General features: G+C 36.9%; 1 protein-coding gene across 2 annotated transcripts in view; it reads left to right on the plus strand.

Annotated features, from left to right (window-relative positions):
• Positions 1-14,823, plus strand: part of LOC107685762 (acyl-CoA:lysophosphatidylglycerol acyltransferase 1-like) — a 49,190-nt gene that overhangs the window by 8,829 nt on the left and 25,538 nt on the right. For both annotated transcript variants that reach the window (XM_016482468.1, XM_016482469.1), the window contains exons 3-5: positions 12,000-12,118; positions 12,258-12,353; positions 12,513-12,789. In XM_016482468.1, the coding sequence (XP_016337954.1) occupies positions 12,000-12,118; positions 12,258-12,353; positions 12,513-12,789 (492 nt within the window). The remainder of the gene's footprint in view (positions 1-11,999; positions 12,119-12,257; positions 12,354-12,512; positions 12,790-14,823) is intronic.

A 14,823-nucleotide genomic window follows, 5' to 3' on the forward strand; every position in this document is an offset into this window, starting at 1 on the left:
CAGCTTCAGTTTCGGAACTTTCACGCTTAGTAACACATACAGCTGTTCCCTCACCACAGTGCAACAGTGAAAATGGACCTGTTTCAAACAGTGTCGCGTTCCGAACGTTGTTTAAGCGACATACACCGGTATTGCAGTATTTTAAAAATTCATATCATAACAAAAATAAACACCGGTATACCGCCCAGCACTAGTTCACATGCATCTGTGTGGCTCTCACCGCCAGCACTAGTTCACATGCATCTGTGTGGCTCTCACCGTGTCTACACCGGACGCAAGTGGCACAGTGCGACGCGACAAAATACAATAGAACCCATTATAATCAGTGTTGCTGTCTACGCGACAAATCTCCGACAGTAAACTGATGCCTCGTTCTGTTTATGACGTACTGACACAAAGTTCAAATGATTTGCAAAGGTCGCTTTGTCGCGTCCAGTGTAGACAGACTTTAGGTGTTGCGGCGCGGGAAGGCGTGACACGTCCAGTGTAGACACGGTGTCTGTGTGTGAGCAAAGAAAAAAATCGGTATAAATATAACGATCAGTATTCTAAACATTGCACATCCTGCGATGTGACTATCGCGGGTGCACACATCGCGATATCGATGCTGAAACGATATATTGTGCAGCCCTACTTTCCAGTTTTGTTTTAAGCAGTTTTGTTAAACTGCACAGCAGTGGTTTTGCTTTGACTTTGTTCATCTGAGTTTTGTAGTCACTGTTTGTAAATGAGATTATGAGAGACCTGATGCAGCTCATTGGCTTGATCTGTCTAAGGGCCAAGTTTTGCTTCTGAATGACATATTGCTGAGCTTGTCATGAAGCAGCAGCTTGGGGGTGTAATCACTGTTGCCTTGAACTTGAAGTTTTGAGTGTCAATAAATGGCAGATAATATTGTCAAATGGATATAAAAACAGTTTTCTGATTGGTTGATATGTAAAGACTTTGTAAAACAGTTATATAAGCAATCTTGTGACTTTGGCTCTATTTTACTCCTTATTTTCGAGTTGGTAACAGTGGGTCAAGCAGTCATCCACCATGAGTGATTAGAGGTTAGTTTCTATTTTATTTTATTTTATTATTTTTTTTTTTTTCTAAAGCTTGAACTAATTTTTCTAAATGTTTTAGAACCGCATATTTATGACAAAAACAAGAATTTATTTTGTAATTGTACAGTTATTATAATTGCAGTTATTAATTTTGAATAGAAAATATGTGAAACAAAAATGTACTCTTATGTAGATTCTGCATAAATGACCAATTGTATGTATTATCGTACTTATTATAATACTTACAAACTTTTGACTGGTACTGTATATATAATACAGTATATAGCCTACATAAACATAATATATATACATAAACACATTTTTTGCAATGATAACTCAAATGTGGTGATCAAACACTTATAATGATGTGACAATCATAGGCCTATGTAGTGGAGGCAGGGTATTTAACAATTTAACAAACTTTATTATTCAAAATGAGTCTGACATCAGTACACTTAACAGTAAACTTCACTTCACTTATTATAAATAACTTAAAAAACAAATAGAACAAAATAAATATAACTTGAATTAAGAAATTAAACAAGGTAACTGTGTAGGGCAAGCAAGCTACTGCCAAACCAACAGGGGCAGGTTTATGCAGGAAGCAGAGCTTTTCTAAATGTAAACATCTAAAATGAATAATTAATAATAATGAATAATATTTTTTCACAAATTCTGTGTTGTGTATTTTCTGGTAATCAAATGAACTTGCAGAACATGAGGATTCGTCTTTTTGCAGTTTAATATTCACAGACACAGTCTATATGTACTGACCTGTTTTTTATTTATTCATCAAAAATAAGACCGATTCCATGAAATTCCACGTTATACAGTAAATTCTGTTTTTATGACTGGATTCCGTGATTCTGTCCATGTTTTCTGCACTGCGGAAATCATAGGGCCCTACTAATGTAGCAAACGAATATGATAAACTCATTGTGAGAGTAAAAGACAGGGACATTTGTTGTTTATTTACTTAGCATTGAGTCTCTCCAACTAGACAAAGCGACCGTTGTATATCATTTGAACTTTGTGTCAGTACGTCATAAATAGAATGAGGCATCAGTTTACTGCAGCCAGTGTAGACAACATCACTGATTATAACGGGTTCTATTCTACACCGGACGCGAGCAGCGCGGCGCGACAAACTTCAATCGAATTCTATTGTATTTTGTCGCGCCACGCGATGTGATGTGACCGATGTGATAAGCATGAGTTGTGGGCCGCAGCACGGCCGGTATAAACACCAGCATTGACTGAATGTCCGCGATGAGCTCCGGTGGCCGTAACACAGGCTTTAATGCGCCGCAGACACGTGCCGTGATGCGCAGATCAGCTCTAGTCTCTAACGTCACTGAATCTGCTGTTAAAAATGAGCCATCCATTCATCATATCATCATGCAAAACTAAGAATTAGAATCATTGTAATGTGACGATCAAACATAGGTCCGTAACACAGGCTTTAATGTGCCGCAGACGCATGCCGTGATGCACAGATCAGCTCTAGTCTCTAATGTCACTGCTGTTAAAAATGAACCATCCATTCATCATATCATCATGCAAAACTAAGAATTAGAATCATTGTAATGTGACGATCAAATATAGGTGCAGGCGGATAATTTGAAGCAGCGGACTCGGGTGAAGTTTGAGCTCATCCACGCATCTCTACACTACACTGACCTGGGTCGCCAGTAGCAAACAATGGAGCGCGCTCTGCTGGACAAACTAAGTAATTACACCATTCAAAAGCATTAAATCTGCGTTATATGTTCTGTAAAAAAAAATTAATATCAGCGGCATATTCGCCGATACGATATATCTGCGACAGGCTCATATCGGCAAAACGATATATCGGTCGCGCTCTATTAATTACATGATGTGGCGATTAATTCATCTAATTAATCGCAAACTAAATTTGGCTGTGAAAATACCCACATAAGATGATTGTAAAGCTATTATTGTGTTAAATGAGAAAGTATCATGTAGATATTACAAATAGTAACTTTAGAAAGAAATATTTTATTTCATTCAACATAAAATTTATTACAAATAAACGTTTAGGCTACAAGTAGGGTTGGGTACCAAAACCTGGTACCAATATGGCACCGGTACCTATGTAATCGGTATGTACTAGAACCGAATCCGAACGCAGATTTTGGTGCCTCATTTCTGTGCCATGCCTGAGCGATTGATTGAAATATTTGTCCTCTGGTTCTCCGAAAAAGACGTAAGAAGCATCATCACTGGCACCATACGTGAAAAATTATTTCCCGACTGAGAAAATGCACGTGAACTCAAGTCGGAAAGCTCTAATAATACAAATCCAACACATCTTTGTAGTAACGCGAGTGTCCATGTTGTATTCACATTCTGACTTAAAAGCACAACTCGGGAAATGAGAGCATCCGAGGAGCGCGTGAATGCAGTAATTGCACTTGCTCTGATGGCAGCAGGTAGCCTTACGTTAAAATTATAACCTTTTTACTCCACAACACCAGTCAAATGCTTCCTTTAGTGATCTGATGAGGCTTCTTGTCACAGAATGAGGCAGAAAATGTGTTCCATATGCTACTTTAAAAAGAATACATCAATTAGCAATAGATTATACTAGAGCCTCTCGCACAAGCTCTTAGACAAAGCCAAACAATAACACCTATAACTATTAACAACTCACATCACCACATCTCATTGTATGCTGATGACATTATGCTTTATCTTTCAGACTTAAATACCTCTCTACCAGAGGTCTTGCATTTGTTCAACTCCTTTAGCACTATGTCTGGTTATAAAATAAATTGGGATAAGTCATCCTTAATGGCACTTAATAGCATTACTAAAGCAGCATCTCTACCTAGTGGCCTTGTCTTTGCTAATTCATGCACCTATCTTGGTATTAAAATTGCTGATTCTTTGTCTAGGATTGCTCAGACAAATTTTTCTGGAATCAGTCAGAAAATTAAGCGGGACATACAGAGGTGGGACAACTTAAAAATGTCAATGCAAGCTAGAATTAGCACGGTTAAAATGAACATTTTTCGTGCTATTCGGACGTAAACAACAGTCGTGGCATATCGCTTATCGAGACAAAAACTCATACAGGGGCATTTTTTGCCCCAATATCTTGTATTTTAGGGCATAACTGCACTTATGGAGTTGTTGCCCTGCATCATATTTGTCAGGAGTCAACTGTATGAAGTGCAAGAGTATGTACGGGTCTGGAGGCGGGGCCAGTGCGTTAACTGCGTTAAAATATTTTAATCGTGTTATTATTCATAACTATTTAATTAAATTAACACGTTAAACTGACAGCCCTAGTATAATTTGAGTTATTATTATTATTATTATTATTATTATTATTATTATAAATGCTGTTTTATGTTCACTACTTAAGCTCTAGTAGTATTATTATTATTATTATTATTATTATTATTAAGTAGCTAGTAAACATTTGTGGTTTTGCTTTGTGTAAAGCACCCTTGGCTGGTTAAAAAAATGATAGCTTTTTGTCTATTATTATTATGTTTTGTTTTTTTTTACTTTTTCTGTCAAATTCAGGCATTTCAATAGGAATCCACACAATCTGGAATGTTTGCGTGTAGACAAAACTAGGGATGCACGATATTATCGGACTGATATTGTAATTGGCCGATAATGGCTTTAAATGTAAATATCTGCATCGGCCCGATATGAAACATTGTGCCGATATGTCTTGTCGATAAGAGGAATGTGTTAACTCACTTGTGCTCAGGGTGTGCTAGTGATTAAATCACGTCAGCAGTGTGGCTCATTCTTGAAGCAAAGTTTTGCCTGAATGATGATTAGATTCACTCTTTTGAATCGCTGCATTTAATCTGTAAAAGCAGGTACAGAATGACCCGTTCGGTGTGTGATAGAGTTAACAGTAATAGCAGTGGCAGCCTCCCCCGTGTCCTAATGCCCACTCAGTAAGGAGTTTTAATCTGTAGGGGGCGCTGTTGGCCTACTTCTAATTAAATTAAAAGTAAAATAGCCTACACAAATAACATTTAGACTGTGTTTCTGATTAAATAAAGCAGTAATTGATGTCATAAAATAATGAGTATGTTTTGATTGAAAGGTCAGATGCTATAGCTTACATGAAAAAAAATCACAAACATGACACTTGTAAATTAAATAATTTTATATATACTGATTTATTCATTAATGTGTAATATGTTTTATTTTTTAAACAAATCATAAGCTCTAAAAGATTTTCAGAATTTTTACAACTCTTTTGCTTTAGACCATCTACAAATGTTAAATCTTAAAATAAAATGTTGGGGTTAACACTGCATCTTTCTGGGAAAAAAAATGCAGCGATTGATATATAGTTTATTTATAGTTATTTTCAAAGCTTCAATGTACAATGTCATTATTACCTTAATTATTGTTTATTTAATTCAAACAAATAAGTTATTGTTAAAAACTAACCAAAATTAAAAATATTTTGCTTATAGTTTCTCCACAGGAGAGACTTGGTTTTGTTTCGAAACAAAAGGAAATATATCGGTATCGGCCAAAATGAGTTGAAAAATATCGGATATCGGCAAAAATCCAATATCGTGCATCCCTAGACAAAACATTTCCCCACATATACATATAGCTACACTATTAACAGTAGACTTTGTGCTTGCTACAACTTGTTTTTTTTATATCTCGTAATCGATTTCCTTACAGAAGCAGTCGGTGATCATTCTTAGAGCTGTTTACAGGGTTTTGTGATCTAGAATGTCCCGGGTCTGAAATCGTAGCAGCCCCTCTTGTTGTCCTGAAGTCTGTAAGCAAATACTCTTTGTTGATAGAAGGTCTGGTGGTATCTTTTAGCAAACGTGGGTGCCCGTAACTTGTCGTGTCAGGTGCCCTCAACCCCTGAGCTTGATACGTCGGAGGTGCTGTAATGGTTTATTTTGTTTGTGGTCTTTGACTTGCTGGTAACAGCAGAGGCTATGAGTCGTGCCATGATTCAGCATGACCTCTCATAGAGATCCGTTGGGTTTCCTGCTCTTCATAGGGTTGTTTAAACTCGCCATCCAGGGCAAAGTACAGTGGTAACAGAGGGGAGATTTACACCCTGTTGTGCAAGAGCATCTTGTGTCTTTTATTAACTCATATAACTTGCTTTTGTAATGTTATGGGTTTTTGAGGATTTTTAAAATTGTATTATTATTAAGTGGTTGCCAATATTTTCTTTTAAAGACCAATGAGATATCTTGAGAGTAGGGTGACCGATATTACCAAGAGACACATTATTGGTATCAGCAGCTACCTCATGATATATGATACACATAGCTGTGTACATAAATCACAGTCCAGTACATGATGATATTATAATCAGATTGCGATTGTCTATCTGTGAGAGGGAATATCTTTAGGGTCAGTTTAACCTCTTGTGACTTCTAGAAGCGGTTCTGACTGCACTGGAAAGCATCGGCCTCAGAGTTTGTGCTCATTAAGTTTACCTTTTTTCTTTTTTGAACAGTATGACATTATATGAATGCACCAGTGAATAAATAAAATATTGATATAAGGATCTGACATGTTGATAGAGTATAATGAGAAAAAAGAATTGCGATTAAATGACTGACATATAATCCTAATACACACGATACAACTTCATGATAAATGGGACATACACAAACAAATTTAGACTGTTAATTGTGTTAAAATTTACGTTATGTTTTATTTAAAATTTGTTATATTTGAATACAATGGTATAACGTTGTGGGGGTCTGTAAAATGTTATTATTATTATTATTTTATTTTTATTTTTTTACATTTATAATCTTTCAGCATGGATGCATTAAATTCATAAAAAGTGACAAAAGACTTTTACATTGTTAAAAAAAATGGTGTTCTGCTGAACTTTCTATTCGATCATGAAGAAAGTGTATCACGTTTCCACAAAAATATTAAGGAACTCAACTGTTTTCAACTTGGATAATAATAGCCTAAATGTTTCTTGAGCATATTAGAATGATTTCTGAAGAATCATGTGACACTGAAGACTGGGGTAAATAATGATGAAAATTCAGCTTGTGTTACTACACACACACTAGATGAACTATGACAGAGGAACCAAAAAGTGATCCTTTATTTCCACCAGAGAAATGCCTGAAGACGATAGTGTGGGACCATTTCGAGTACACAAAGAAAGTAATCGAGATAAAACGATTATTGCGCCCCATTCCACCCCCTTTTCAGCGGTGCACTTTCGTTCCTCCGTAAAAGCCCAGCTTCACATGTAAATCAGTAAATCATGTAATGTGACTTTTGCAAAATGGGACGTGCTTGATTTATTGAAGTGTATTTGATTTATTCATGTTTTTAAAAGCGCTAAAGAGAACTTGTGCTTCCTCAGGAGGATTTCTGTTTAACGTCATGCGTGCAGAGACGGAACAGAACACGGACATAAAGTCAACTTTAGGTCAAGCTGTGCGCCTAAACGGTCAAATACACGCAAAAATGTGTCAAAATGCGGCGCATGTAATAAATGAACATAAACGGTTGAGAATAAAAATGCATGTATAACGGTAAATTGGATCTGTGCGGCTCTTAAAGTGACAGCGGGCTATTTTCCTGCTGCGACTGTGTGCTTAATATTAATCAAACAACAAATGCACTTTCGTTCCTCCGTAAAAGCCCAGCTTCACATGTAAATCAGTAAATCATGTAATGTGACTTTTGCAAAATGGGACGTGCTTGATTTATTGAAGTGTATTTGATTTATTCATGTTTTTAAAAGCGCTAAAGAGAACTTGTGCTTCCTCAGGAGGATTTCTGTTTAACGTCATGCGTGCAGAGACGGAACAGAACACGGACATAAAGTCAACTTTAGGTCAAGCTGTGCGCCTAAACGGTCAAATACACGCAAAAATGTGTCAAAATGAGGTGCTTAGTGATTATTCATGTATACCTTCGTCGGTCATGTAATACATGAACGTAAAGAGTTGAGAATGAAAATACGCGTGTTACGGTAAATTGGATCCGTGCGGCTCTCAAAGTGACATCGGGCTATTTTCCTGCTGCGACTATGTGCTTAATATTAATCAAACAAAAAAAGACCAATTCAAAATCACACACTGCTCGAGTGAAGGACTTTTGTAGCTTTAATAAAAAACAAAGAAAGTTTAATTCTTACAATGAAGACTGCTGTTTTATTTTACATTTGATTATTAATTTCTGTTAGCTAAATACTTGAGACTTGCATAAAAAAATCCTTAAAGCACAGTTTGTTTAATTTGTGTCTTTTTATTCTATTGCATTTGTCCTTGGCTTTTTATTACTGACAGTTTAATTATTTTAAATAATTGAGGACTTTTTTGTTTGTTACTAATATCAGCTACCCTTACAGTGTGTTCACACCAGATGCGAATGTAATTATTCGCGCGAGTAGATTACATACAAAGCCAATGCAAAGACGCGAATAGAGGCGAATTCGCGCCGGGCGACGCGAATGACGCGAAATGCGCGACGCGTTTGCCGCGAACGCGAGATATTCGCCTCAATCGCGTCTTTCGCGCAAGTTCAAAAATTTCAACTCGAGCGGAAAATTCGCCTGACGCGTTCTCGCGCAAGCCAATCAGCGAAGAGCTTATAGGCACGTCTGGTTGAATCAAACAATAGAAGAGAGCATTATTGCAGCCGTCTGTTATTATATAGGTCTGGAGCATAGAAAACAATTAAAATCAGTTGTAGTGGTAGTTGTATTTTATTAGCATGGCTACAGAGATGCTGCTATCAATAATAAAAATAATAGTAATAGCAGTGTAGATATACAGTAGTAAAATGTAACACACACATTAATACAGGATCCTAACATTATTCATCCTCCTCTGGATGGTGCTGTGAACCCAGACACGTCTGCGTTTGGCTTTCCATTGTATTTGGGACTTTTTGACAACAGGTACAAACAGCGATTGTAGTTATCTCCACCACGGTTGAGTGACACAAAAAACATCCCGCGAGTAATCTAGAGCGAGTGACGCGATGCGCATATTCGCTTCGCGTCTGGTGTGAACACACCATAATACTCTGCTGTGGTATTGAAAATTGTGAAATTTCACTGGTCTCTAAAATGTAGATGTCATAGTATTATTAACAATAATATTAAATATTAACATTAACAGCATTATTAACATATTACATAGATGTCATTGTGTCCCTGTGGCTCAGTGGTAGAGCATTGCATTAGCAGCGTGGGTTCATTTCCCAGGGAACACACGTACTGGTAAAAAGCCTGGTGTATAGCCTGAATGCACTGTAAGTCGCTTTGGATAAAAGTGTCTGCTAAATGCATTAATTTATTTATAGCAACCTACAGGAAATATATATTTAATATATAACTAATAATATATACTTAAATAACTCCTATAAAGTTTTGGTCATATGGCCCACTCATAATCGTGTTAAATAATCATGATTACAATATTGACCAAAATAATCGTGATTATGATTTTTGCCATAATCAAGCAGCCCTAGGATAAATGGTTATCAGACAGTGAATCCGTGAGTGAATGTTTGTAAATTTTGAATGGATTATAGTGCGCAATTGGCACACCCCTTTATCACTGGAAAGCTGTCACTCATCTTACTGTAGATCATCACGATCTCTCAAAGTTAATTAAAAATAATCAAAGAAGCTTTACACTGCACAATTAATATCTTATTTACATCATGTCTACACTTTCTTTCTTTTAATGTGAGAATTCGCGATCGTGTAGAACTCAGCAGAACACCGGCATTTTGGGTGGGGTGAGTGAATTGTGTTCATGAAATCAACAGATATGTCTGTGATTGGCTGTTTTGCTCAACGCTGCTGCAAACACGCCGTGAATAGAAACATATGAAAAGTCCCGAACCGCAAATTGACGGGATTTTTGTGATGGTGTTTTTGCAGCGGGTCTAACAGTTAGCAGGCAGCGCTCCAGTCTATCCGTACAGCATGTCAACATGTTACTTAACAAAATAAAATAAAATAGACACGTACACTGAGGTAGGCCTGCTGTATATTTTTATGTCTGACGGGAGAACGACTATGCCATTCTTAAAAGCGCATAGAAGGATTCAGTGTGTGTTTTTAGTTTTGTCATCTTAATTTGTTAATTATTTATTTGATTATATATTTAGTGTATGCCTATTTATTTTATTCTTTTTTTATTTGTATTATTTTATTCTGTTTTTCTCTGTTCTCAGAAGCGCTGCTGGTGCGTGATAATATGAGGATGTGCGAATCCAGGTTTTGCTGTTGCTCTGTTTGCTGCTGTTTGCAAATTAAAATAAAATATTTGTTTGTATTCTTAATGTATTATCACTAGGGTTGGGAATCGAAAATTGATTCCGATTCCAGAATCGGATACTTAAGGTCAGGAATTGGATACTTGTTGTCAAATAAAAATTTAGATTCCGCCTATCGATTCCTATGCGCTTTTTTTTTTCTTCTTCATCTGTGAGGACCGGACCTAGCGATCTAAGCGCTCCAAAGTTTGGCTACATTTGCGATCAGAAGCCAAAAACGCTAAGTATAATATCTTTGATAGCTAAACATGTTGCAAGAGAGGTGTCACCACCAACATGACAAAGCACTTTAATTTAATAGATCGTTAAAAATCACGAACTCGATTCAAACCCCAACGTGATTCTATTCCTAAATTACAATGATTCGTCTGTTTCATTCCTCAACCTTTGACGTGTGCGATCAATGTTGTGATCACTTGTTGGTTCGTCCGTGCAGAGCACGATCACATCAGTGTGATTTGAACATTTAAATTTGGGTTCGCACTGCCGTTGACCTAAAGAGAGCAGCTGTCTGTCATGAATGAAACCACAGTCTTTTCAGCCACACAGTAGGGCTGTGCAAAAAATCTAATGCGATTTTAATGCGCATCTCGTCAGTAAAGCCGCTTCTGGTGATTAGTAGTACAAGCTACACAAAATCGCTTTCAAAATCGGCAATGAATCGCATGCGATTTTGAACGAGATTTTGTGTAGCTTGTCAGTGATCTATGGCCCTGTGTAGTAAATGCCGCTCCATCTGAAAGCACGTGCTGGAGATTTACTACTAATCACCAGAAGCGGCTTTACTGATGAGATTCGCATGAAAATCGCATTCGATTTTTTGCCCAGCCCTACCACACAGTATCATTATTTCTGTGTTGTGTTTTCAAATCACAAATCACAGGGGTACTGGGATAAAGGTTTATAGATAAACTCTGATGTGTATGGTAGCGATTAAAATAGAGTAAATATCCTTTTGACAGGATTTATCGATTACATTGTTATGCCAGTAGGTGGCGAAAAGGGGCTGTTAAAATGTATTTGTCTTTGAATCATACAAGAGATTCATTCGAAAACGCTGATTCATCCAGTAATGAAACAAGTAGGCTACATCTTGAGTGAGTCATTGAATCATTCAATCATAAATTACATGTGATTTTGTTTAGTTGTCTAATGTTTTATTCTTCAGAATCATGAGAGAACCACAACTTCCATTGGGGGAAAAAAACCCTCAATTTATCCAGAGTCATGCAGTTCTATTTTGCACATAAACAGCTCTTAAAGAGTTTTTATGTAGCCTGTTGATTTTTTTTATGGTATTCAGCTCCAGTAAATGGTTTGCAAAAAAGAGACACAGGATAAATGTTTGATATCATTATTTAATCACATTGTAATCAAAACTGGGAATCGAAAAGAATCGGAATCGATAAGCAGAATCAAAATCGGAATCGGAATTGATCAAATTCAAATGATACCCAACCCTAATTATCACAGACGCTTGTCCATTCTATTTTTATTTAATACTAATTTACTCTAATTTTGTCAGTTATTAATGGTTAATGTTCGGATAACGAGCAGCGGTTGTCAGTCAGGAAAATTAACCGAAATGAGCATCCCTATTTCAGATATGAGTAATGTGTGTTATGTCTTTTTTTTTAGTGACAGAATGGGGTGATGATGTGAGACCAATGTCTGAAGATGAAGCCATGGTCATAGTCAACCATCAATCTACAGGAGATGTGTGCACCCTAATGATGTGCTTGCAGGACAAGGGCACGGTAAGCATGCCTCTGCTTGGGTTGGGGCCAGTACTGCTCTCATGGTTGTGAATTGTACATTAAATATAGGCTGATGTCACATTGATAATATTTCAGATCACAGTCAGACAACAAAACTAATTCTCATGTTCTCATCCAGGTTGTACGAAAGATGTTGTGGTTGATGGACCATGTTTTTAAATATACCAATTTTGGGGTTGTGTCCCTGATTCATGGAGATTTCTTCATCAGACAGGTAAGATATGTTCACTTAAAAAGAAAATATAGATGCTTGTAACAATGTGACAAGGATAGTGAGCTGATATACATTTGTCTGCATTTATTAAAAAACTAAATTGTTTATAGTGCAAGGGGAAATTTAGCCGTCATTGACGAGATATGTCATTACCAACAGGGCAAAGCACATCGAGAAATGCAACTAGTTTACCTGAAGGATCACCTAGACAAGAATTACTACAGCAGAGACAGGAAATGGATTGTGCTGTTTCCTGAGGGCGGCTTCCTAAGAAAGAGGCGAGAGACAAGTCAGTCCTTTGCCAAAAAGAACGACTTGCCTTACTTGACTCATGTAACACTGCCACGACTGGGCGCCACACAGATTATCCTGAACACCTTAGGACCCCAGCAGGAAAACGGCATATTGGGAACAGAGGGAAGCCCACCAGGTCAAAGTAAGGAACAAAATCAGCTCTTTTATATTTAAACAGATATGGTCTTTCACTATACTTCCCATGGTTCTATGTATGAATTACCAAATGGTATACCATTTACAGTGAGTCCCTTGTCCTTTTCGAAACGATGAGTAATATCTGTATTATGGTATCTACTAGGAACAAAACTATGCGTTGATGTAATCAGTGACGTTGGTTACGCAAATGTGTTGATGTTTTGCACTGTTTACTTTCACCACCAATCCCTTGACGTTTCACACAAAACAATACTCCCTAGAGCAGATGCTAATGACTAATATGGCAATACCCCTTACTACGGTTGTGTATCATACAGCATTTTGTTTTTTACGAACTTAAAAACCTCATTCTATTACCAAACTGACACCTGCACATTTTCAGGACTCACAACCAATATTCTTGGCAACCCTAACAACCCGCACTTTATTAATGGAACCGCACTGGACGGCTACATTGTTTTTGTTCAGATCAAAGCACAAACAACATAGAAAACGTATCCGTGTGGCGCAGCTGACTAGGGATATGCCGGTATCAAATTTTCATGTTGCGATTAATTGCTAATGCTTTTATCACGGTATACGGTATTATCACGATATTGAAATTTAGTTTAATAAAAAGTGCTGTCATAATACAGTATAACAGGTTTAATAACTTTTTTCTTATAACAAAAATAACTGAACATTTAAATGCAATAAAGCAATACAGAAAAATGTATAAAGTTAAAAGTTTTACACAGATTAAAGTGCAAAAGAACTATAAAGACCAATAGGTATCACTTTACAATAAGACCTCATTAGTTAACCTTAGTAAATGCATTAACATTCACAATGAGCAATAGCTACATTTGCTACAGAAGTTATTCATCTTTGTTAAAAAAAACAAGTCTTAGTTCATGTTAGCTCATTAAATAACACAGTTGCAACTTTGATTTTAACAACCTGTTATTAAATATTGGAATTACCTAAGATTAATGAATGTTCAGAAGAATTTTTCATTGGCAGTTTGTTTACTAATGAATGAACTAATGTTAACTAATGAAGCCCTAATGTAAAGTGTGACCGAACAATAAAGAATCAACTGAAATCCATTACATTTGTTATTGTGTTTTGGGAGGGGTTCTGGTTTTTTTTTTTCAGCAGGCAAGATTATAATGGCATAGCTACTTTTACAGAATTAACTTAATTTCACAGAAAATATTTGTTTATATTTTATAAATAAAGAACTGTATTTCTTAAGTCAGTTATTAAAGTATTACATATGTTACATAGGCTGATTTATTCATTTTAAGTATTTGAGATTTTAAGATCAAGTGGAAAATGTGCTGAATGTTGCATTTCATCCAAGTGAAATTAGCAAGCAGTTAGACTGAATTTACATTCGTTTTAAACGCGGAGCCAGGCGCGAGTCGACACAGGTTGCGCCGCTCGTGAAGACTTGCGGTGCGGAGCCGGGTGCGAGTATAAACGAGCATTACGAGACAGACTGCTTGAGTGCAGCAAGCGTGAACTGTGTCTGTGATGCGGGATTCGCGCCGCGTGGGGCAGAGAGGAGCGAGTATGAGAAGCATTCACAGACACAGGCTGTGTGTGCACTCTTCTGAATTGGGAATAGCGAACATGCATCATAAACTTATTTCAAATTAATCTGTTGGGGAGATAAAATGTGTAAGATAACGTTCACGTCCTAACAAAAACATCTAAGAATGTATCTTTTATTCTCCAGTACTGAAAACAGAACCGATACGGGAGCTTTTGTGCGCTCACTCTATTGGTTAGTAAGACTGCAACTCAAGGCTGGCAGTCATGCATATGCTCTGGGACAGAGTAATATCGCATCCACATCGCAGGCTTTGCGATTAGGAAATCGTAACGTCTCAAATTGCGATTTCGATTCGATTTCAATTAATCGCACAGCCCTACTATATAGTAGTAAAACGCATGTGAACAGTAGCCTACTTATTGATCAGTTCATCAGTAATATTCAGGAAATAATAGATATTGCCCTGCCACCCCCATC

The sequence above is a fragment of the Sinocyclocheilus anshuiensis genome, unplaced genomic scaffold, assembly GCF_001515605.1.
Source record: "Sinocyclocheilus anshuiensis isolate Anshui unplaced genomic scaffold, SAMN03320099.WGS_v1.1 scaffold617, whole genome shotgun sequence".
Classification (NCBI taxonomy): domain Eukaryota; kingdom Metazoa; phylum Chordata; class Actinopteri; order Cypriniformes; family Cyprinidae; genus Sinocyclocheilus; species Sinocyclocheilus anshuiensis.